Source organism: Girardinichthys multiradiatus, chromosome 10 (assembly GCF_021462225.1).
Source record: "Girardinichthys multiradiatus isolate DD_20200921_A chromosome 10, DD_fGirMul_XY1, whole genome shotgun sequence".
Lineage (NCBI taxonomy): Eukaryota > Metazoa > Chordata > Actinopteri > Cyprinodontiformes > Goodeidae > Girardinichthys > Girardinichthys multiradiatus.
The window spans coordinates 31,337,856-31,360,673 of NC_061803.1; the positions used below are offsets into that span (position 1 = coordinate 31,337,856).

The following is a 22,818-nucleotide window of genomic DNA, read 5'->3' on the forward strand; positions in this document are numbered from 1 at the left end:
GTTCCAGTATTGGCTGCTCACTTGGAAAGCCCTGACCATGTAGGAGAGCTACCACATAAGGACAGAAGAAGAAGGAAACAAAAATCACAATCCCAGTTTTTTTACAGTACAGCCATTTCCTCAGCTCTTTATTAAATTAGGTAGCTTCAGAAATAATTGTTGAACATAGTTATTTGATCAACTTCAGATTTCAGAGTTTTTAAAAATAATAGCTTCAAGTTGTGTGTGAAACCCCATCCTAAACAAATTGTTTAATGATGTTTTGCCTTTGATTACTGCAAATTCTAGGTCTGAACAATATTTCTGTATTAAAGTCATATGTATTACAGACTTCTAATATTGCAGGAATTAAACCTTTGCTGGGTTCCAGCACTTGATTCTGTTGTTCCAGCTAAAGAGAATGTCTGAGATTGAGTCAAAAGACAAACATTTTTTGATAACATCTTTATTAGCTGTGCAATCACTTCTATCTGAAACTAATTATCAAAACTATGAGCGATTTGAAGCTCAGGTGGTGAACTTTGGAGTATGTACTGCAGATTGTTTGAAACAACCTTCAACAGGTAGATAACAACTGAGCTGGGAGAGGATGTGGTAACACTGAAATATCAATCAAACACTTTGTCTGCTCAGTGCTGAAGCTCCTCCAACTGAAGGTGAGTATGTCTGCGACCTTCTGAAGTTTTTAATCTCTCCCTGCTTGTTTCTTCATGTCAGAAACTTTCAGGTGCAGGTAAGAAGAAAATAAATGAGACTGAATATTTGATTTTAAAACAGGTTTTCCAATAACCTGTGACAGAGTAGAAGGAACTAACTGTGGCATTCAGATCCATTAGCACAGAAAATATTTTTTTTTCTGCATCACATTCTTTATCAAATAATATTGCACAAAAAAAAAAAAAACCTGCTTTTTACTTTTTTCCTAATTAACCAACATATTTTTCTGCTTTGGTTTACTTAGAATATTTAGTTCATCAGGCAGAAGGAAATGTTTATCAATGCATTCTTTTAAAGAACCAAACTTTTTGCCAGTTAAAGTATTTGGGCAAGATGAACTGTATTAGTGTTTAACTCTTAAAAACATCAACTGTAATGCAAGGTATAAAAACAATATCAGTTCAGAACCTTCTAAAGTTCAATCTAATATAGGGTTTATCATATTTAAAGATTAACTCTACCACTTGTCTCTCATCAGCACAAATATATTTATTTTGTCTTTGTTGTATCGATGATTGAAAACAGTTTTGTAAAATGAAATTCAGAAGAGGGGAAATATCAGCAAGTTGCTGCCAATCAGATGCATTGATTAAATAATCATCATCAATGTAAGTTGACCCTGAACTCTTCTGCGGACCAAAATACTCTAGAGTCAAATGTTAGGCCATCAGAGAATTTAAGTACACCCTTTCATCAAACTTTTTGACAAGTGGGTGGGACTTCCGGTGAGGGCGGGATTTCCGGTGGGCGCCATATGGGCGCCATGTGGTTGCCATGTGGGCAGGAGGTCACGTGGTCAAGCAGGTGGTGTGTCCAAGGGGGCGTAACAGTGGATGCTGATTGGTTGTCGTCATTAGGGGCAATACCTTAAATGAGTCAATTAAAACACAGGGGTGTGTTTAAGGGTGTTACGGGGAAGGCCTTAAATGAGCCAATTAAAACACACAGGGGTGTGTTTAAGGGTGTTATTAATAATCTGTATGTTTTTTAAGGCGTTAATACATCTAAAAAACAAAAAAAAAGACATGCGTTTACCTCTCTCATCAAATCTATAAATTGAAACATTGTCAAGGGTTAACTATAATATATATATATATATATATATATATATATATTTTATTGCATTTAACATTTACTTACCATAATCTGATTGTGTCAAGATGAAATCATCAAGGTCATCAGCGGTGGGTTCTATGACAAAGAAACAAATATATATATATATATATAAACAATATATATAAACAAAATTTGAGAACATTCACATGCATTTAATGATTTCTTAAAAATGAATACTTACTTACTTACTTACGTTTAAAGATGTCATTGTGCTTTTGTGAATTATCAGAAGTAGAAGCCACAATTTCCGGGTTTCCTGAAATATTTACCGACATTTTTTCTTGTCAGTACTGGTATTTTCAATGTAACAAGTGTTATGGTTCAAAGACATTCAGCATTTGAAGACCCTGACACTGAGGTTAGCCAATGAAACAGAGCCCCCGAACAACATTTACACACAGTATTTATACCAGAACATGACAGTGTTATCTCAACTGCAAAGACTATGTTTTTAAGACCAAAACCCTTCTTGAGTTCAAAGGTGATATGGTTATCTAATGAACAGACGTAACTGCCCTTCCTGACATCGCCCCTAACAGTTGGATATAGAATAACTGTAACCCTGTAACTCTAAGATGAAAAAGTAAATGTTTTAGAAAAGCTACAGGTAACTAAAATTATCATTCCTTTTTCCTAAAATGGAGTCTCTCATGATTCAAAAACAAACACATCATTGCTAGAGTCAATTTGTAACTTGGAAACAGTATACTGAAGTTCTTTTTTTTTCTGTTAATCTCATATTCGTCTTACCTATTTCAGCTGCTTTTCCAGTATGTTGACGCAGAAGCTGAAGGTTTTTCTCGTTCCATCGATGTAGTGAAGCACAATTTTTTTATTTCCTTTTTTAGGTCTTTTCTATTTTGAACGGATTTAGACTGGCTCATATATTCAACAAATAGGTCCTGCTGTAAAGCAAAATTAACTTACAATTCTGTCAGGTTACACAGTTCCTTTATTAGGATTTCATGTGATAGGTCAACATTAAGTTGATTATACCTTTAAAATATAAAAGGATGCATGTCTTTTTTTTGTTTTTTAGATGTATTAACGCCTGAAAAAACATACAGATTATTAATAACACCCTTAAACACACCCCTGTGTGTTTTAATTGGCTCATTTAAGGCCTTCCCCGTAACACCCTTAAACACACCCCTGTGTTTTAATCGACTCATTTAAGGTATTGCCCCTAATGACGACAACCAATCAGCATCCACTGTTACGCCCCCTTGGACACACCACCTGCTTGACCACGTGACCTCCTGCCCACATGGCAACCACATGGCGCCCATATGGCGCCCACCGGAAATCCCGCCCTCACCGGAAGTCCCACACACCTGTCAAAAAGTTTGATGAAAGGGTGTACTTAAATTCTCTGCCATCTGTCAGATAGCTGAAGGTTGGCGCTAACTAGGCCATTAACAGGACAATGATCCCAAACACAGCAAGATGTTGCGATGGGCCAGTCAATGTCCAAACTTCAAACTGACTGAAATGTTGTGGTGGAACCGTCAAAGACTGTGCAAAAACCTAGCTCAACTGATGCAATGTTGGAAAGAAGAGTCGGCCAAAGGTTTTAGTGAAAAATAAAGTCAGACAGAAAACCATTTCTAGCTGTGGAAGGAGGTTCTACCGGTTGATGAATTATAGACTTTTTCCAGTGACTGTAATGGCAGCCATGAAGACATTACTTGCTCTATCAATGTATGTTGATCAAGATAACTGATTAGTTCTTAATGAATTAGACAAGGGTGGCTGACAAGACAACATATTCACCAACACTGCAGGTTAACAGGTTCTATTTGTTTCTGTAATCTGAATTTTCTGCAGATTGTGGCCTATTTTGTTCAAATGAAACATGAATGAGTTGAAGTTGTAAGGCTTAGTGATATTTAAGGGTTTTCTCCTACATTGGCAGGCAGCATGGCAGGCCGGAGGTGTTCTGGACTTTCTGCTCTGCAGGTGGTGCTGATTGTTCTGCTCATCATCATGACAGTGGTCTGTGTGTCACTGATTGTAGTTTTGGTTACCAGGAAAACAGACACAGGTAAACAAATATACTGCTAAAATATTTACAAGATGCTACCAGTTTGTTAAAACAGCTTAGACATTGAGGGAATAAAGCTATATAATGTTGTTATAAGATTTTTCAACCTGAAGTAAAGATATATACACATTTCATCAACAAAACTATAAAAACAACTCTAATCCTAATACAGTTGATACCAGATATTTACATATAGGGCCTGATCTTCAAAAGGTTTGCATGTTCAAAACCACACACAGACCTGTTTGCAGCGCAAACCTTTTAGCATGTTTGCCTTCATAAATATGCAATCAGTTATATGCAATCAGTTAGATAAATAAATGCTGAACGTGCACAAACCTGATAATGCAGAGGTGCACACATAACTGATCATCTGCCAGCTAAGCCAGTCTAACTGTAAATGCACATTACAGTGCATTTACAGTTACTTATGTTGATAATATAAGCAATAGGAAGGAACTAAAGACATTATAAGGCTGATTAAATCCTTCATTGGCAAACTGGATGTTAAAATCACTTCTTAGCAGCTTAAAAATCAGCATTTTAAGATGGCCTATTCGATGAGGTGAAAAAGAGTGTATGCTTTAACCTTTTAACTAAACAAAATTAATTGCATTATTGACAGTAACATTGTGTCATTGCAGAGCAATCGGAGTTGGAGCAGTTTGATTACCGTTTTTGAATGTGAACATATGCCAGTAGGGGGGGCTATACAGTTAAAAATTATTTTATGTCACCAGAAAACAATTTACACCATCAAACACTCTGTATATTGTTAAAATATTGACAAAACAAACAAAACAAATTCCGTAAAATCATTGGAAAATTATTTATTTTTATGTATATAAATGTTCGATTTAAATTCTTTGCAGGACAGTGATGTGGCGTTATGTTTTAGAATTAGCAAGGCTATGACATACAGATTGTCATATCCTACAACAAACTTTTTTTTATATTGCTAATATTATATTCAGGCTTAAATATTGTGGCTGTGTATGTTAAACCTGTAATAAATAAATTGATAGACGTATTTGTCTTTTTAATTGTTAATATTGATTGGCCAATTTGTTGTGAGTTACATCGAGCAATACAGATAAGCTGCATGCGCTCTTGTGTTATCAGCCTAGACTACAGTACCAACCAGCTGCCCCATGTGCGCACTGCACTGGTGGCCTGATGGCGGAGAGCGCATGCCCTCCAGTGCAATACCCTGTAATCTAATATTTTGACTTAAGGCAAAGCAGGATGTAGTCTTTTGCAGAATGGAACAGAAGGAAAAAATCAGGAACTGGATAATCTATAATGAGTAGTGCAACGACCCTTGCATGTTTTAAGCACCACACTAGAGAGGATCGGTTTACTTTTCCTCTTGTTCCACTGAGGGCAGTAGCAGCCAGCCAGTAGCACACTCAATTTCCTCATTTACGTAGGGTGGTCTGCACCTCTTTTGCATCTGTTATCCATTGCATGCGTAATCATTTTTGCAAAAGCAATTTAGCACCCCCTATTTGGAATCTTTGACAATCAGGGCCATAGTAAATAAAAAGACACCTTTTTATACACTGTAACCTTTTTTTCCCATTGTTTGACATTAAATCAGACAGATTTTTCTTTTTTAGGCCAGTTGGATAAAACAAAATTATTTCCAAATGCTAGAATAATTAAACATATTAAACATATTTTTAGAGATTCTTTTAAAACTTTCTTCTGATTCAAAAATTTACATACGTTTTCTGAATATTTTGTTGCATTCTCAGTTATGACTGGACGACTTGAGTCAAACATTTTTGGTATCCTTCCAAAACTTCCCACAGTAGTTTGCTTTAATTATTGTCCATTGCATTTGTAAACTGTTATCTGCCTCATTATGTTGCTTTCGGAGTAATGGCTTCTTCTCTGAATGGCATTTCAGTCCCTGTCAGTACAGAACTAGTCTCACTATGAATATCCACACTTTATTACTAACATCAGCCAGCATCTTTTCTTTTGCTCTACCATTGCCCCAACACACACTAACTAAAATAAACAGAAAAACCTTAGTCTTAGCTAATTGGATTGAGCGGCGGACGAAGGTGGAGACCTCGGCGGCCCGATCCCCAGATGCTTAGGCTGGCTCTAGGGACGTGGAATGTCACCTCGCTGAGGGGGAAGGAGCCTGAGCTTGTGCGGGAGGTAGAGAGATATCGACTAGAAGTAGTCGGGCTCACCTCCACGCACAGCATGGGCTCTGGAATCCATCTCCTTGAGAGGGGCTGGACTCTCTTCTACTCTGGAGTGGCCCACGGGGGGAGGCGGTGGGCTGGGTTTGGTTTGCTTGTTGCCCCCCAGCTCAGCTGTCTCGTGTTGGGGTTTAGCCCGGTGGATGAGAAGGTTGCATCCCTGCACCTTCGGGTTGGTGACTGGTCTCCGACTGTCGTTTCGGCCTACGGGCCGAGCGGTAGTCTGGCCTTCTTGGCGTCCCAGTCGGGGTGCTGGATAGTGCCCCTCCCGGGGACTCCATTATTCTGCTGGGGGATTTCAACGCCCACGTGGGAAACAACAGTGACATCTGAATCTGAGTGGTGTTTTGTTACTGGACTTCTGTGCTAGTCACGGATTGTCCATAATGAACACCATGTTCAAACATAAGCGTGTCCATCAGTGCACTTGGCACCAGGATACCCTAGGCAGGAGGTCAATGATCGACTTTGTTGTCGTATCATCAGACCTTCGGCCGCATGTTTTGGACACTCGAGTGAAGAGAGGGGCTGAGCTGTCCACTGATCACCACCTGGTGGTGAGTTGGATCTGCTGGAGGAGGAGAAAGCCGGACAGACTTGGCAGGCCCAAGCGCATAGTGAGGGTCTGCTGGGAATGTCTGGCGGAGCCCTTGGCCAGGGATGTATTCAACTCCCACCTCCGGGAGAGCTTTGACCAGATTCCGGGGGATGTTGGAGACATAGAGTCTGAGTGGACCATGCAAATTCACTTGAACAGGGCAAAGTAATTTGTTCATTTTTGGCCCCATTCACGCTGCAGGCAAATGTCGCCCAAATCAGATTTTTTGGGGGTAAGTGGCGGATGTGGGGGTAATCTGGCCCATATCTGACTTTTTCAAGTCACATTTGAGCCACATTCATATATGGTTCTGAATCCGACTCGTATCGGATCTTTTGGAATGTGACTCCATTGGGAACGACCAAAGCGGATTAGATGTGACTTTGACTTCACTTTCCGTCGCATTTGTCACAATTCCGCTCCGCCCAGCAGGAAACGGTAGCATTTAGCAGAACAGACGGGGGGGCTGGACTGCACAGTGGAGAAACAGCGATACTTCAGAGCTTGTTAATAAACTGAGATAAAAATGTATTCAAGCCTAATTAAGAGGCTCATAGGAACCATCTGGATGTGGGACGTAGTTTGTATTGTAAAATACGTATACAACCGTTCAAACAGAGGACTTCAAAATGCTATCGAGGTTACCAAGCATGTGATGATCAGTCCCTGCTGCAGTCCAATACATTGGATTGCATCAAGTCTTCTGCCTGTGGAGTTGAGGGGAGAGGCGCTGACATATATGATTAAAAGTTTCCCTCAACATGATAAAGGTCTGAATAAACTCGGTCTCTGTAAAGTTATTAACAACCCTGCCCCACCATTGCTGGCTGTGTCTCAGCAACCAAACAATTTGTTGTGCTGAATTGGCAATCAGATCTCCCTAAAACGGAGCATTAAAGAGTTTCACTCTCCTTTTATTCACATGTTTCCCACAGAGCACCCGTTGACAATAAATGGCTTTTGTTGTGCACATAACACCTATTTCTCCCTGTTTACTGTTGTGCTGCGATTGACGACGCTCATATTGTTCTTATGCGCATGCGGGTCAGTTTGGAGACACAACATTTTCAAAGTAATATGAACAACCACACAAAAAATCATTTTCCTGAAAAATCAGATTTGAGCATTAAGACCTGCAGTGTGAACATAGCCTTTGTCTCCAGTTCATAGGGGTGTTTTAAGACATTATGTATTTGTAAGAAAGGTTTATAATTTAACTCTCCAAGAGGTTTGAAAACACAGCATCACATAATAATTTAGTCACCTTTTGCTAAAGTTTAATCTGATCTAATCTATGTCTGCAATTGTCTGCATCTTATTTCCTGTGAAAGTACAGTCTAACCCTCAATCGAAAGTTAAATTTAGATAAATAGAATTGGAGATCTTCATTACATGCTGGCTGACACTAGTTTTTCTGAGTTGCATGTTTCAGTTATTTATTGGTTGGTCTTTAGCTGTTTGAAAATCTAAACCTGAAAGATCATATTTTAAGCCATCTCCAGAATAAAGTCTTTAAAAAAGCATTTAAAGAGTCTGTTAAACTTTCTGTCCTCCTGCCAGATCCAGGACCTCTGGGTGAACCTTACCTAATCGGCGTGGGCCGAGCTGACTGCACAGGACCACCGGCTGAAATCCCTCTGGTCAGTACCAAAATACTCCAAAAACTTCAAGGTCCTCTGTCAGGTAGTTTTTAATTAGAGTTTACAAAACAATGGAGGGAAAGCTTCAGAACAAATCCTACCAGAGGCGTTCCTTCATGAACCACCAAAGGTTCTCTACAAAAAACATTCTTTCCTTTTACATACACTTGCTTTTTATTGTCTGTGTTTGGTCAGGTTTGGTTTTGGTTTCTTTTGGGGTGCAGATAATTGAAGGTTCATAGATGGCTTCAAACTTTTATTGTGTTTATTAGGGACATTTAGAATCTGGAAGGTAATGACAACCTATAAGATCACTATAATGTACACTTCAGGTCCAGCAACTGCCTGAGTACAAAATCTGTCAGCTACTATTGCCCTCTGGTAGTTGTTCTGGGTGTTACAGCTCTTTGCAAATCAAATCATGCATCCTTTTTATTACCAATCTGCATGTGGACCAGATCACATTCAAATCAGAATATCTCAGTTTGTGAACCTTTTGTTGTTACTGAGTGTAGTTTGCTTCAAAGGATTCCGATATCTTGCAGTACTTTAAAGTAACTGGATCAATAGCTGCTAAGAACCATTGTGTCAGAGCTAAAATTATTATTATTTTTTTCAATCTGTGCTATTTTTGTGATTTCAATAGATTCTAGTAAAGAACTGGCAACCACTTGGGTCTCTACAACAGGTTGCAGGTTGAGTTTCCTGTTAGGTTTCAACTTAACACTGGAAGAAATGCCTGCACACTGGAAATAAAATAAAAAAACCTTTGCAAAAAAATTTGTTTTTTTAAGCTAGCACAAAATTGAACCTGAAATGTCATTATCACTGTTGCAGTAATCATCACAGATGGTCATAATCGGACATGTTACAAGAGTAATCGGAAAGTCCAAATCTCCCAATGCCTAACATCTAGAGGTTTCCTGTCCACTCCCAGACACCAAAAGTGCTAATAAAACAGTAAAGATACTAACGCTAATACAAGAACGTGTTTGATATCTCAGTTTTATCCTTATGTTGGGTTATTATCTTTTAGTTATCAACAGAGGATCATATAAACACCACTTAAAGGCTGTAAGAACAGTGTTTGACTGGTCAACACATCTGAAATAGGTGTACTGGATCATTAGTGGAAAGTCTACAGAAGAAGATTGATCTGCTTTGGAAATCAAACTCCAAAGTCTGCAGCAGAGACAATGTCCCTCTTTATCTGACAAGGTGTAGTTAGACTGATAGCCTTTGTGGTCGCTCAACAGAAATTTTGCACAGCACATTTCCTGAGTTACCAACACAGCTAAGGACATGTGTTAAAGTGAATGAATTGAATCAGAAAAAAACAACCCGATTAAAACTTATTTATCCAACTAACAGCAGGCAGACCAATCAAAACTGTTACTTACTCATAAATGTTAGATTGAAATTATTTGGATTCACTGTACAATCTGAAAAGGCTAAATTAACAGAAGAATAACCAAAATGAGAGGCAGAGTCTGACAGGGTGTCATTAAAATTCTGCCACTATAAAACAACTTCCCCAACAGATTATTCCTAGTATAAGCCTGCAGGAATCAGCAAACTCCCGCACTTACCTGTTGCTCATTGGCATGACATCTGGCCACAGTGTGCATCCTTGTAGGTGATTGGCCTATGTGGGGAGGGCTTCATGATACTTATTGTGCTGAGCCTAGCCAAGCCCCAGGTATCAACCAACAGGTGTTTGCTGGTGAGCCTTTAGGCAGGTGCCCCAGTCTTGCTAATTTGGATGAGGTTGACCAATATTCATGGTCTGCTTTTCACTGAGATAGACTCCTCTGAGGCCAATATGTCATAAGGAAACCCTACCAGGAGCCTGAGGCAGATCCAAAACTATCTAGAAGGACTAGATATCCCTTCTGGCCTGAGAATGCATTTGGATCCTCCATGAGTGTTGCTCCACACTATCCCAGAGAACACAGACTGAGCTAAAGCTCTTCTTCCTTTATGTATATGCACTGGCATTAATCACTACTAACCACAAATATTCAAGAGGAGAGGCTGGGACTCACCGATAATATAATATTATCCTGCTCCAACAAAGTGTTTTCCTGTGTATTTCAGATGGGTTATGCAAACCCTCAGCAGACGGCTGCAGGAATACACACACGTCTGTACAGTCGAGCTTTCATCATCGATGATGGAAGTCGGAGGGTCGTATTCGTCACTGCAGATGTGGGGATGATTTCTCAGAGGCTACGGCTGGAGGTTAACTTACAAATCTACCATACTGTGTACAGATAAATGATAGAGCTTCGGTTCTCCTTTCACAGCTTGTGTTATCAGCGTTCCTATATTGTGCATACTTTCATTTATCATTATTATTTGGCTTAAGCATTTCTTATTTGAAATGTCTATTCTTTTGTTGTAACACAATAACTTCCCATAGAGAAATAATAAAGTACTTGTTTTATTCTATTCCACACAACTTCATAGATCTTTAATTAAATAGTAACAAAAAACAAATCTAGCTGATTGGAAGCAAATAAAAAGAACTGTGAGGATTAGGTTGGTAAAGACTTTTGTACAGCCAAACATACATCAACAAAAGTATTATATTTTTATTCATTTAGTCTTATAATGATGACGCTTTTAGAGTCCAGATCAGTTTGAATTCAGAACCTGGTCCGTGTCAGAATTATTATTCTTGTATACATCTCTGTATTTTCAGGTTCTACAGGTGCTGAAGGAAAAGTATGGAAACTTGTACAGACAGGATAATGTGGTTCTGAGTGGGACACACACCCACTGTGGACTAGCAGGATATTTCCAGTATACACTTTTTATGATCACCAGTAAGGGATACATCAAGGCGTCCATTGAGCCGCTGGTCAACGGCATCGTAAAGGTTTGTCTCTGTGTGGACCAAAGAGGCCTGGATTCTATCTGATTCCAGTTTGGGTCAAATTATGTTGATGCTGGTACCTTTAATGATCAGAGAGTCATAGTAATAGGCTTATTTTGAGGATATTTGGTATCTCACTCAATGTAGTAGTTTGATGACATCTTGTGGAAACAATAAGAAACTGCAACAGTTAAAACAAAAACAGCACCTGGGATCATACTTCCAAGAAAAACATGCAATGTGTTTTCTGAACCAAATATTGTCTGAATTGTCGTATTTCAGTTTTTTGTATGTTTTGACTTGTAGGACAAAGATTTTCTGAAGATAGATAGATAGATAGATAGATAGAGAGAGAGAGAGAGAGAGAGAGAGAGAGAGAGAGAGAGAGAGAGAGAGAGAGAGAGAGAGAGAGAGAGAGAGAGAGAGAGAGAGAGAGAGAGAGAGAGAGAGAGAGAGAGAGAGAGAGAGAGAGAGAGAGAGAGAGAGAGAGAGAGAGAGAGAAAGAGAGAGAGAGAGAAAGAGAGAGAGAGAGAGAGAGAGATAGATAGATAGATAGATAGATAGATAGATAGATAGATAGATAGATAGATAGATAGATAGATAGATAGATAGATAGATAGATAGATAGATAGATAGATAGATAGATAGATAGATAGATAGATAGATAGATAGATAGATAGATAGATAGATAGATAGATAGATCTTTTCTCTGTAATGCCAAGATGTACTGTTACAGATGACTGTTGCACTACATAGTGCATGAAAAACTTAAATTATGGTCATTATTACTTATTTCAGAGCATAGACATAGCCCACAGTACCATGAAGCCCGGCAGGATTTACAGGAACAGAGGAGAGCTAGACGAAAGCAGTCTGAACAGAAGTCCTCACTCCTACCTGAACAACCCAGAGAATGAAAGGCAAAGGTATGAATGGATCCAAATAATAATAGGGTTAGGTTAAAAAAAATTGTTTTCTTATCTTTCCCATGTGCTTCGGTGTTTTCACTCATCTAGTGTTATTACGATGTCACTCTGGTAGACTTGTGGTTGGTAGTTGAGTTATTGGGTTCTGATGTAATAGTTAAAGCAGCTCTGTCAGCATGATAACTGATATAGGACCTACAGACATACAGAACTCTGGAGTAAGCTGTGTTTCCACATCAGAGATGATACATTTGAAAGCAGCTCCTCCAAACTAGCCCAGGTTGTCTTTTTTTTCTTTTTTACTTTCTGACTTTTCAAAATGGTTATCAGAAAAGCAAATATTGGATAATCTGAATGTTGTATTCACTGTTCCAGAATGTGAACGATTGTTATCCTCTGACAAAACTACCTCCAGCTAAAGTCCAGTAGCCTGCAATGTGTTTGTCCAGTGTAGTAGCTATGTAGCATTTTCTAAGTGTGTAAATGATGACAATCAACATAACTTACTGCAGTGTTTGGAAGAGTGAATATCGATCAAAATACTAATTAATCTTAGAAATGGAATTTTCAACAAGAACGACAAGAAAATGCAGAACCATAGCCAGTAAATCATATTAATACAGACATTAGAAGCAAATCAATGTTTTGGATCAAACCTGAATGTATGCATTACCACACATTTAAGAAAGAGAGAGAGGTGGGGCCAAAAGGAAAAGGGGAGAGAAGGAGAAAAGAATAGAGGAGAGGAGGAAGAAGAGAATACAAGACAACACCCTAGAAGACTGCTTCTACACCTGCAGAAACATAGCAGGGAGGAAATAGGCCCCACAATTGATGGAGGGCCTAAGCTGATCCAGGAGAGGGCACACCCCAAATCCCAACCTGAGACAAAAACAGGCGCACACAGTCACAATCAAACGTTCTCACCCCCATGTGTACACATAAATACACTCACACCGACACACCCAATGTACAGGCACACAACAATGGACACCGTACACTCACTCACACAACCAGGTCAAGGTACCACTACCCCACAAAAGAGGGCTCCACCTGGTCCAAACGAGCCCGCCAACCGGAACCGTCCCAAGATGAAACAGTCCCAACCCCCCAATGAATTCAGCTCCACCCCCGAAGAGCCGATGAAGACACATCCATACAGCGCAAGCTCTGCACAGAGCCCCCCTCCAAGCACCCCCACCGCATTCCGCTCCCCACCACACAGCGGGCCGTGACAGCAATGCCACCTCAGCCTCCGCCCACAAGTGCAACAGAGAAGGCAAATGTCTCTAAAAAATCGCATTCATTGCTGTGGATTATTATTCTTGCCACGATGGTAGACTTATTTACTAATTTCATGAGTGCATGAAACAGTATATGAGTTTTTACATTTTTTATTAGGTAGTGCTCCCACATTTGATACAAAGTGATGGCTCTGAAAACCATATGGTTAGGACACACTCTTTTGATACAGGAAATCATGATTTTGATCCTTAAAAATTATTTTGTTGCCAGTTTTTTGCCTTGTCAGCAGATTTCATGAGCCTATTTAAAGAGTTACAACTTGGAGTTTACCGAATTTGTTTGAAATGGGTAACTGGGATGTTACAGCTATGAGGAGTGAATAAGCTTAATTGCATTACATCTGTGTTTGTTTGCATGTCTGTACATGTTTCCCAGGTCCACATGCTCTGCCACAGACTTAACACAGGTCTGCATCCTTCCCCTGAATACACCAATTCCACACAAAGTTTTAGCCTCTGATATACCTGATTTATGATGAATAAAAGAAATGCATTACTGTTTTAAAATTAAAAAGCAGATATATTTATCTTTCATTCCTTTCTTACCTTTCAAAAACATACATTTCACCCCCATTTTAAGATGGCAGGTTCTTAATGCCTACAGGCATATAATCACCACGCTTTGGTGGAAAGAATCACTGTAACTGTTCATAAGTTTTATATGGTAACCAAACTACTACGGCAACACTGAAAGGTCAAACCTGTTTTACAGCCAATAGAGGTTTATTAAGTTTTAACTCTTATAAAACTGCTGCTGCGAAAGGAAGAAAGCCCCATTGTTGAGGAGGTCTCTGCTTGGCAAAAATTATGTCACAGAAGTGGAAGTGCTCCAATATTGGTTCTCTGTTCAAGTAAGGCTTTGAATCTCAGTGTGTAGCTTCTCAGCAGATTAAAATGCTTGCATCACACGGAAAATATTTTTTTTGAACTCATAAGTTTTTCCTTTCATCTGTGTGTTTCAAAATGCTTTACCTGTTCAGTTTGCTCTTCTTTGACGTTGAGTATTTTTCCTTGCAAGTGCAAAAAAAGATTTTTTAATCACTCATCAAGTTCACCATAAGGTGTTATATTCATTGTTAGCACGTGTTAATTTAAATCACCTGAAGAAACCCAGGATATGTTGAAACAGCAGAGCAGTACAGACTGCTGGTCTTTTTGATATCTTTTAGTACCAATAGCAAGATGTGTTCAGATATGAGAGTGACCCAACGCTGCTTTGTGTTCATGAAGTCCTGCTTTAATCAACTGTAGAAGACATCTGAATACATTATTGATGAGTACTCATATTAATCTCTTCAGGTACAAGTCGAACACAGACAAACAGGTGTTGGTGCTGAAGTTCACAGATCTGGATGGTGATGGAATTGGTATGATCAGGTAAAGATAAGATTTTCAAATTTTAAAAGAGTAAATGTATAAACTGTGTTTTCCCCTTAGAAAAGTTATTCAGTATTTTTGAACAGTATATAATAATAATTTGGACAATAACTTGTCCAAATTATTTATGAGCTAATAATTTTTGAATTATCTATTCGGATTATTCCAGATTTCTGTTTAAACAACAAATGCGAACCTGAACTGCTGGAGGTCATATTTACACCAGAGAAAATTAAAGGAACCTCCTAAACCTTATAAAATAGAAACTGTATGTTTATTAGCACTTCTCTCTTCAAAACCAATCACATATTAGTGGCCAGCTTGTATCTCTGAATATAATGCAGTTTTTATTATGTTCTGCATTAGTGCCATTCACCATTAGGCATTAAATGAATGCACCAGATTTATCAGTTTAAATGTTAGTTCCCACTCCATCATCCAACGTCTACATGATAATAATAATAAAACGTTAGTAAGAAAAATATTTCAACAAATAAAACAAGCTGATCCCAACTACTTTCCCAGCTTCTTTCGTCTAACTATCTTACTACTATGCCATAGAGTTTTTTTTTTTTTTTGGTTCTTTGAAAACATATAATTCATTTTTTTTTTTTTTTTTTCTGAAACAAACAACTTTCTTTCATAAATAATTCCAGTATGTCTCAAAGTCTGTCTCACACAACATTCTTTTCCCATTATTTTATTGTTCATGTAAAATATTTTAAAATTGGCTATTTGTAAATTGAAAACAGTCATTAATAATGTCATTCTTCTATATTCATAGCTGGTTTGCTGTGCATGCTGTTAGCATGAACGACACCAATCGTATGGTGAGCAGTGATAACATGGGTTATGCTTCCTACCTGCTGGAGAAGGACAAGAACCCTGGAGAGCTACCTGGACAGGTACAAGCAGGATACTATAGTTTGTCACTGTAAAACTGTTTTAATGGCCTAAATCCGAAACATTTTAATTATAATTAAAACTTTAAACAAGTCCTTTTAATGGAGTTGTTCAAGAATCAACTGAGGGCTCATCTGTTTAGACTGGCATTCGAGTCCACTGCATTTGATTTTACTTGACTATTACTTTATTTTTATTTTAGGCTTGAATATTTTATTCGTGTTTTCAAACCAGGCTTGCTTTGAAGCTAGTAATGTTCTATTTTTGCACTTTTTAGGGAAGTTTTGTTGCTGGTTTCTCCTCTAGTAACCTTGGTGACGTCACTCCAAACATCAGAGGACCTCATTGTGTGAACACTGGGTTGCCCTGTGACTATCTCAACAGTTCTTGTCCTGTCGGGGGGGTAAAAAACAGAACACACCCCATATACAAATAAAAAATCACAACAACTGCCATCATTAAGAGCTGAACAGTAAATGTGTCTCCTTCAGACTAAAATGTGTCAGGCATCTGGGCCAGGAGAAGACATGTTTGACAGCACAAACATCATTGGACACAACATCTACATGAAGGCCAAGGTATGTATCTGTCTGCAGCTGTTGGTCTGGTTGTGTAAAAAGCAGTTGAGGACCACAGAAAAAATAAAAACATGTAAGCTGAATAAAGTATTAAAGCAGCAGTGTTTGTATGTTCTAGATTGTAGGGACCCTTGTCTGTAACATGCTAAGTCGGGACATATTAATATCATGTCTTCAGATGATATACTTCCTACTTTTATCACATGTTTTTATGATAGCAGAGGTTCACATTCAGAGAAAATAAGTTAGTTGCATCTGTGTTCTTCTAAAAAAAATGGCTGTCTGTGTGCTAATGCCCCTTGCAGGAACTATATGCGAATGCAGTTGAAGAGGTCACCGGTCCAATTCAGGCTGCTCACCAGTGGGTCAACATGACAGACGTGACTGTTAAGATCAACGACACACACACGGTCAGGAAACACACTCAAAATATGTTTAGCATTATCCTGGTAATTAAATGAACTCCAGAACCTGAGGCAGGTTATTGGACATTTAGGATTTTTTGTACATTTTCAACAAAATTACAAGTTTTAAGGATCCTTGGCTCTCTGATTTGTTAAAATGTTATATTAGTAAATGTTATATTTGTCCTTTTTTGTTAGAGACCTTTTCAAATCATTCTTTACTGCAATATTTTATTTCTGAAAGGATTTTTTCAAAATGATTTTTTCTGTATTTTCAGTTATGTTGCAAATATGTTTTTATAGTTTGGCAGCTAACAAATGATGTGTTCAATTATGTGTCATCTTTAAATCTGATGACATTCTATTGAACAAACTGGAGAAATGTATCTATTTTTTGGGTTATTGCAGGGGTGTCCAAACTCGGTCCTCGAGGGCTGGTGTTCTGCATGTTTTAGATGTTTCCCTGCTTCAGCACATCTGATTTCCATCCATGGCTGATTAATAGGCTTTAATTAATTAATAGGCCTATATATATAATATTAGTGTGTGTGTGTTTGGTGTTTGTAGGTCAGCACATGTAAACCAGCTCTGGGTCACAGTTTTGCAGCAGGAACAACAGATGGGGGAGGAAGCTTGAATTTCACTCAAGGTGATTGAGTTATCATCTCTAATTTCGATGTCACTCTGATGCGTTGGCCTTTTTCTCATGATGCCCGTGTCTCCCACTGTGTGTAAAGGTGCTGTGGAAGGAGACCCATTCTGGGATGGGATCAGGGATATTCTGTTGGGCAAACCATCAAATCAGACAAAGGAATGTCATCATCCCAAACCGATCCTGTTCAGCACAGGCGAAGTGAGGCATAGCAGAAATAGGAAAGACACCATGTTGATTTTTTTCAGCAAATTATTACCAGACACTGGATAAATAAATAAAAGAAGACTCATTGTATAACGCAGTAGTTTTTAACCTCTTTCGTATGTGAATGCATGACCCTCGGATTGCTCTATTGCTGGGTTGCTGATGACGTAGTAACTCGTTCTAATCGGGAGAAAGATGAAAGTTTTTGTCGTGTTCCAAACGTAGTGTGTCACAAGGGAGTTCATTTTACAAAACTTACAATAAAAAAAAGACGACAAAAGTAGATCAACAATCTACGGCTAAAAACAAGAGGTGCTGAAACGGACAATGTAAGAGTTTGCAGTGACCACTTTCTAACAGGTAGGGATGGTACCGTTTATTAAACTGTATTTTCAGATATTTTATTGGACAGTTACTTAGAAAGACAAACATACATTTGCTTGAGATCTGTAGATCTCTGTTTACCTACATTGGAGAAATGCAGGGACATCAGAATATGCATATAACTCTAGCACCAATTTGGGTTTACAGAAGCTAAATAAATTATTTACAAGTAAATCCAAGCACATAGAAATAACACTGGTTAACTCGTTGTTAGCATTAGCAAAAGCATTGTTATCACAGGCTAATTACCTAAAATAGAACAACTCACTACTCAACCAGGCAGAAACAAGGCGACAGCCATTTAAAGCTTTTTTGGATCGTAAATGGTTGACCCAAACTGAAACAAAATAATTGTTGGCTTTGAGGCTTTTGAAAGCTTTCATCTGGCTCACCGTATAATAGTAGGTCTGCAGAACCAGATAGTTTGTTATGTCAATCCTTCAAATTATATTACAAGTCTGTTTTATTAAGACTATATGCAGCATATCCTAAATTTACGCATTTTTTTGTGTGTTTTGAACCGAAGCAAATCACTTCCTGTCCACAGTCTGAATTTTGCGTGTCATCCGGGTCATGTGACTGCAACTCAGCAATAGACTGTCAATGTGAGCTTTAAACCATTCTGAGCGATTTGTCTTCATGGTGTACAGATGAACTCGCCATTGCCTTGGCATCCTCAGATTGTGGATGTTCAAATCATCACCATTGGATCAGTAGCTGTCATAGCTGTCCCCGGAGAAATGACGTAAAAATTGTTTCCATACATTATCACTAACAACAAGGTAGCTGACTTTACACTAACTTTGTTGGTAGCACTATTGCTTATCCTCTGTATTCCTGTGGGTGTTTTCACAGCACCATGTCAGGGAGGAGGCTGCGAAATGTTGTCAAAGAGGTGATTAGTATCATAAACAAAAAACGTTTTGCAGATCATTATGTGGCATTACTCTGAGGTCTTACCATATGTTGCTGTCTTTTCAGGAGTTGGAATCTGTGGGTACTTTCAGGAACACAGAGGTGGTGATTGCTGGACTTAGTAACATCTACACTCACTATATAACCACTTACGAGGAGTACCAGGTACTTGTCTGCTCACAGTCATCAAAGATGTAGTAACTGCCTGGTATCATCACACTACCAGGTGGACAGAAATGAAGAAAATATGAACAATTTATAACACTGGTTGTTCAGTAAACTCAAATCAAATGTTTGGGACACAAAGTGTTCTGATTTTTTACCTAGAAATAGATTAAATTACAGTAAAAATGTTAAAATGAGTAATTTTTTTGCCTGATTTTTGTTTTCTAGTTACTTTCTGGGTGTAGCAGGAATCATCCAACAAATTTACACCTGTGTGTTTCAGGTGCAGCGGTATGAAGGAGCATCCACTATTTATGGCCCGCACACGCTCACTGCTTATCTGCACAAGTACCGTGAACTAGCTAAAGCCATCGCCCAGGTGTGGTCAGAATAAGTTCAATATGATTAAATAAATTAATATAATTTATTATATAGCGAGATTTATCTTCATTCTTTGTTGATTCTAAGTGCCTTATTGACATCTTAACTGTTTAATGTTACACTTAGGACAGTATTTTAGAGACTGTGGTAAATTTAAATATCAGAAGAAGTTGGCACAGATAAAATTAGTGAATAAACTTCAGTTTTAAATAAAACAAAACCAAAGCTGCACACTGCATGTTAAGCTGTCAGAAAGCAGGGATTCAAAACTGATAACAGAATGAAATCGAAGAACAGCTAAAAACTAAAAGCAAGGTGGAGCTGGGAAAGCAAAATTAGGAAGGCATGCACACAGGTTTTTTTTTTTTTTTTTTTTTTTTTTAAGTTTTACACATTGTTGTTTGGACATCTGTATTATGCCAAATAAATGCATGATATTCCTTACAATAAAAATATACATGTTTTTTGTTTTGGTGTTTTCAGGACAGAGTGTCAGGGTTGCCTGTAGGTCCCGAGCCTCCCTTCTTTACAAATAACCTCTTTAGTTTACTGGCCCCAGCAGCAGTGGACAGGAAACCTGAAAACACTAGTTTTGGAGATGTTCTGGAACAAGTTCTTCCCCTTTATAGACAGGTAGGAGCCACACCCTCACACCAGAGAGGGCTCCTTCAAGGCTTCATTGATCTGCATAGGTTTTTGGGCCTGAAGCTGCTCCTGCCTCTGCACACCTGCAGCTATGCTGTTATCCTTAGTATGTATGTACTGTATATGTCTGTAATTCAAGAAAAACTTCACTGAATCATTGAATCTTGAATTATTTTAGCATAAATTATCCAGCGACTCAAATGTCATTGCTGTGCTTTTAACACTTGTAAATAAAGCTATATTTAATTGAAATTTAATTGAATTGAAAAAATATGTAACACTTAAAGAACCTATGAAAATGATCAGCTTTAGCTAAAAATAACTGCCATAAGATGAACAAGGACATTTACAAACAATGGAACTGACCTATATACAGATTACCTAAATGCAGAAACATTATTTTTATGTAAAACTGTAAACGAATCTGCATTTGTCTTTCTTAGGGTGATGTTGTCTCAGTCACATTCATAGCGGGAAATCCTCGACATTCAGGAGATATTGTAAGGAGAAAGTTTTTTTTCATATATTTGAGTTTTCTTGTAGGTTTTTACGCAAAATGTTCTTTTCAACTTTGCAAACCTACTTCTTTTATTTTGTTCCAGAGAGATAAAACATTTGTCACAGTGGAGATTTATGATAACAGAACAGAAACCTGGGAGGTTGTTTACAATGATGCATCATGGGAGACCAGGTTTGTTTACCTGCAAATTTCTTAGTGAACAAAGAGATTAAATCCTTTACTCTGAAACCATGCAATGAACAGAATACTTATCCAAAAATCTAAATCACAGGACATCTGATCACAGATGATCTTGCTTCTCAGGTTCTGTAATGGTCTATTACAAAACCTGAGGAACAAGGTTGTTTTCTTGTAATCTGTTTTCTGATTGGTTTAGTTGTGTTCTGGTTTGGTAAATAAAATATATTTTTATTGATTTTGTGAATTCACTTGACAGCAGTTGGATTAAACATTTTTCTTGTTCTGTTTGGACAAAGTTTCACAATTTTGTGTTAGAACTAGCATACTTTAGTTATGGGACAGGCCACAAATTGCAGGAGAACATTTTTTTTCTGGATGCACACACTTAGAAAAGAGCCTGCTCGTCTTGTTGTTGTTTTTTACAAAGCTTGAGACAAAACTTAACCCCTGGTGTAATTTCTGCAGGTTTCACTGGCTGAAGGGTTCAAATAAACAAAATAATGCCACAGTTGAATGGTACATCCCCCCCTCAGCTCCTGTTGGATCCTACAGGATCAGACACTTTGGACATTACAAAGAGCTAAAAAGCCTGAGACCAATCATCACTCCATATGAAGGCTCATCTGACGTCTTCACAGTCATGTCCAGCTATTACTCATAACCGTTCAGATTTGTTTTATTAAGACCTTAGAAAGCTTTTTTCTGTAGATTTAAAAAATAAGTGACAACTTAATTGCAAACAGTCAGCTCTGCAAAATTATATTTCTAAATAATAAATTGTCAAACATGAATTAACTGCTTTGCATTTTAGTGTTTTGCCATTGGTAATTGTTGGGCTTCCGGTGTATCTTTTGTCTCATTCCAGTAATCTATCCTTATTGAGAATATTTTTTATCTGCACATATTCATTCCTTTTCTCTTTGTGGTCATTTTTGTGGGTGTTTTAACATATTTATTGAAAATATTGTTTTCTTCATTTGACTGTCTTTTTGTCCTTAAGGTGTTGTCCTCCACTAAAGATTTAACTGAATTAAAAATGACAAACTCATGTTTATAGCAAAAATATTTATTTAAACTTGTCTGTATAGAAATGTCTCAGCCAGGCCAGGATTATACAGGAACAATATTAATCTTCACAGCAGCATGAATAAGGTCACTACATCAACACCGACGTGCATTGAGCAGTTTAAGGAAGTCAGCAGACAACTGAATCTCAGTCAAGTAGAACATGTTTATCAAAGTTATTGGGGTTACACAACACTACTAAGGTTTATTTGTACGTAACAGAACCCACAAGCTTGATTATGGTTCTTTTACATGATACAAATCAACACATACTTTTTCATTATTAATGGAGTTGATTTTAACTTTTGAACTTTTCTTGTGATGCTGTTGTCACATAAACTGCCAGGAAATTGATTGTTTTGTTCTTCAACTCTATTCAGCACGGAATAGTAAAAATGCATCATGATTCAGCTTGGATCTACTGAAGCACTGACATTGCTGATTTGACGTTTCACAGCTGAGCCCTGCAGCTTCTGGAAGCCCTTTTCTACAACTCACACATTCACAAATTATCTGTCAGCACTCTTGGGATCCATATGGAAAACCATAACTTACCGGAACCACTACAACAGTTTGCATAATGACTTTGTTTTAAAATGATTTTCCCTTTTTAAATTTAATAATACATGAAAATAAAGTGCTCTGATGTAATTAAACATGCATATCTATTCATTTAGCAGTCACATTAAACACTCTATGTGATGAATGTCCTATTGTAAGTAAAGTGATGTTACAGGTAGATTAATGATGTTGGAGCAAGAGATTCCTCCTTATTTTACTCTCAAAAACAATCTGAGAGTTTCAGATTCTATAAATTGGTTAAAATCTTAATTTCTTCCAATTAATTGTTCTTTTCACAATTCCATAAATACACAACTGCAGTCAAGGAATATTACATATTTGGGTATCAATGTTTCTCCTAGATTGGCAGATTTAACAAAATTAAACTACATCCCGCTTTTAAAAAAAGTGGAAGATGATCTTGTTAGATGGAAATCTC

General features: G+C 37.9%; 1 protein-coding gene across 1 annotated transcript; it reads left to right on the plus strand.

Moving 5' to 3' along the window:
• Window positions 1-580: 580 nt before the first annotated feature.
• asah2 (N-acylsphingosine amidohydrolase 2) lies at window positions 581-21,544 on the plus strand. The gene is made up of 21 exons (XM_047377971.1): window positions 581-656; window positions 3,749-3,877; window positions 8,255-8,334; window positions 10,432-10,575; window positions 11,039-11,215; window positions 12,011-12,138; window positions 14,742-14,819; window positions 15,604-15,724; window positions 16,000-16,125; window positions 16,214-16,300; window positions 16,606-16,710; window positions 17,272-17,353; window positions 17,442-17,557; window positions 18,598-18,692; window positions 18,803-18,842; window positions 18,929-19,027; window positions 19,311-19,406; window positions 19,892-20,041; window positions 20,497-20,553; window positions 20,656-20,744; window positions 21,219-21,544. Exons 2-21 carry the CDS (start codon window positions 3,754-3,756, stop codon window positions 21,412-21,414), a joined length of 2,190 nt encoding a protein of 729 aa, XP_047233927.1. The 5' UTR covers window positions 581-656; window positions 3,749-3,753; the 3' UTR covers window positions 21,415-21,544.
• Window positions 21,545-22,818: the final 1,274 nt, after the last annotated feature.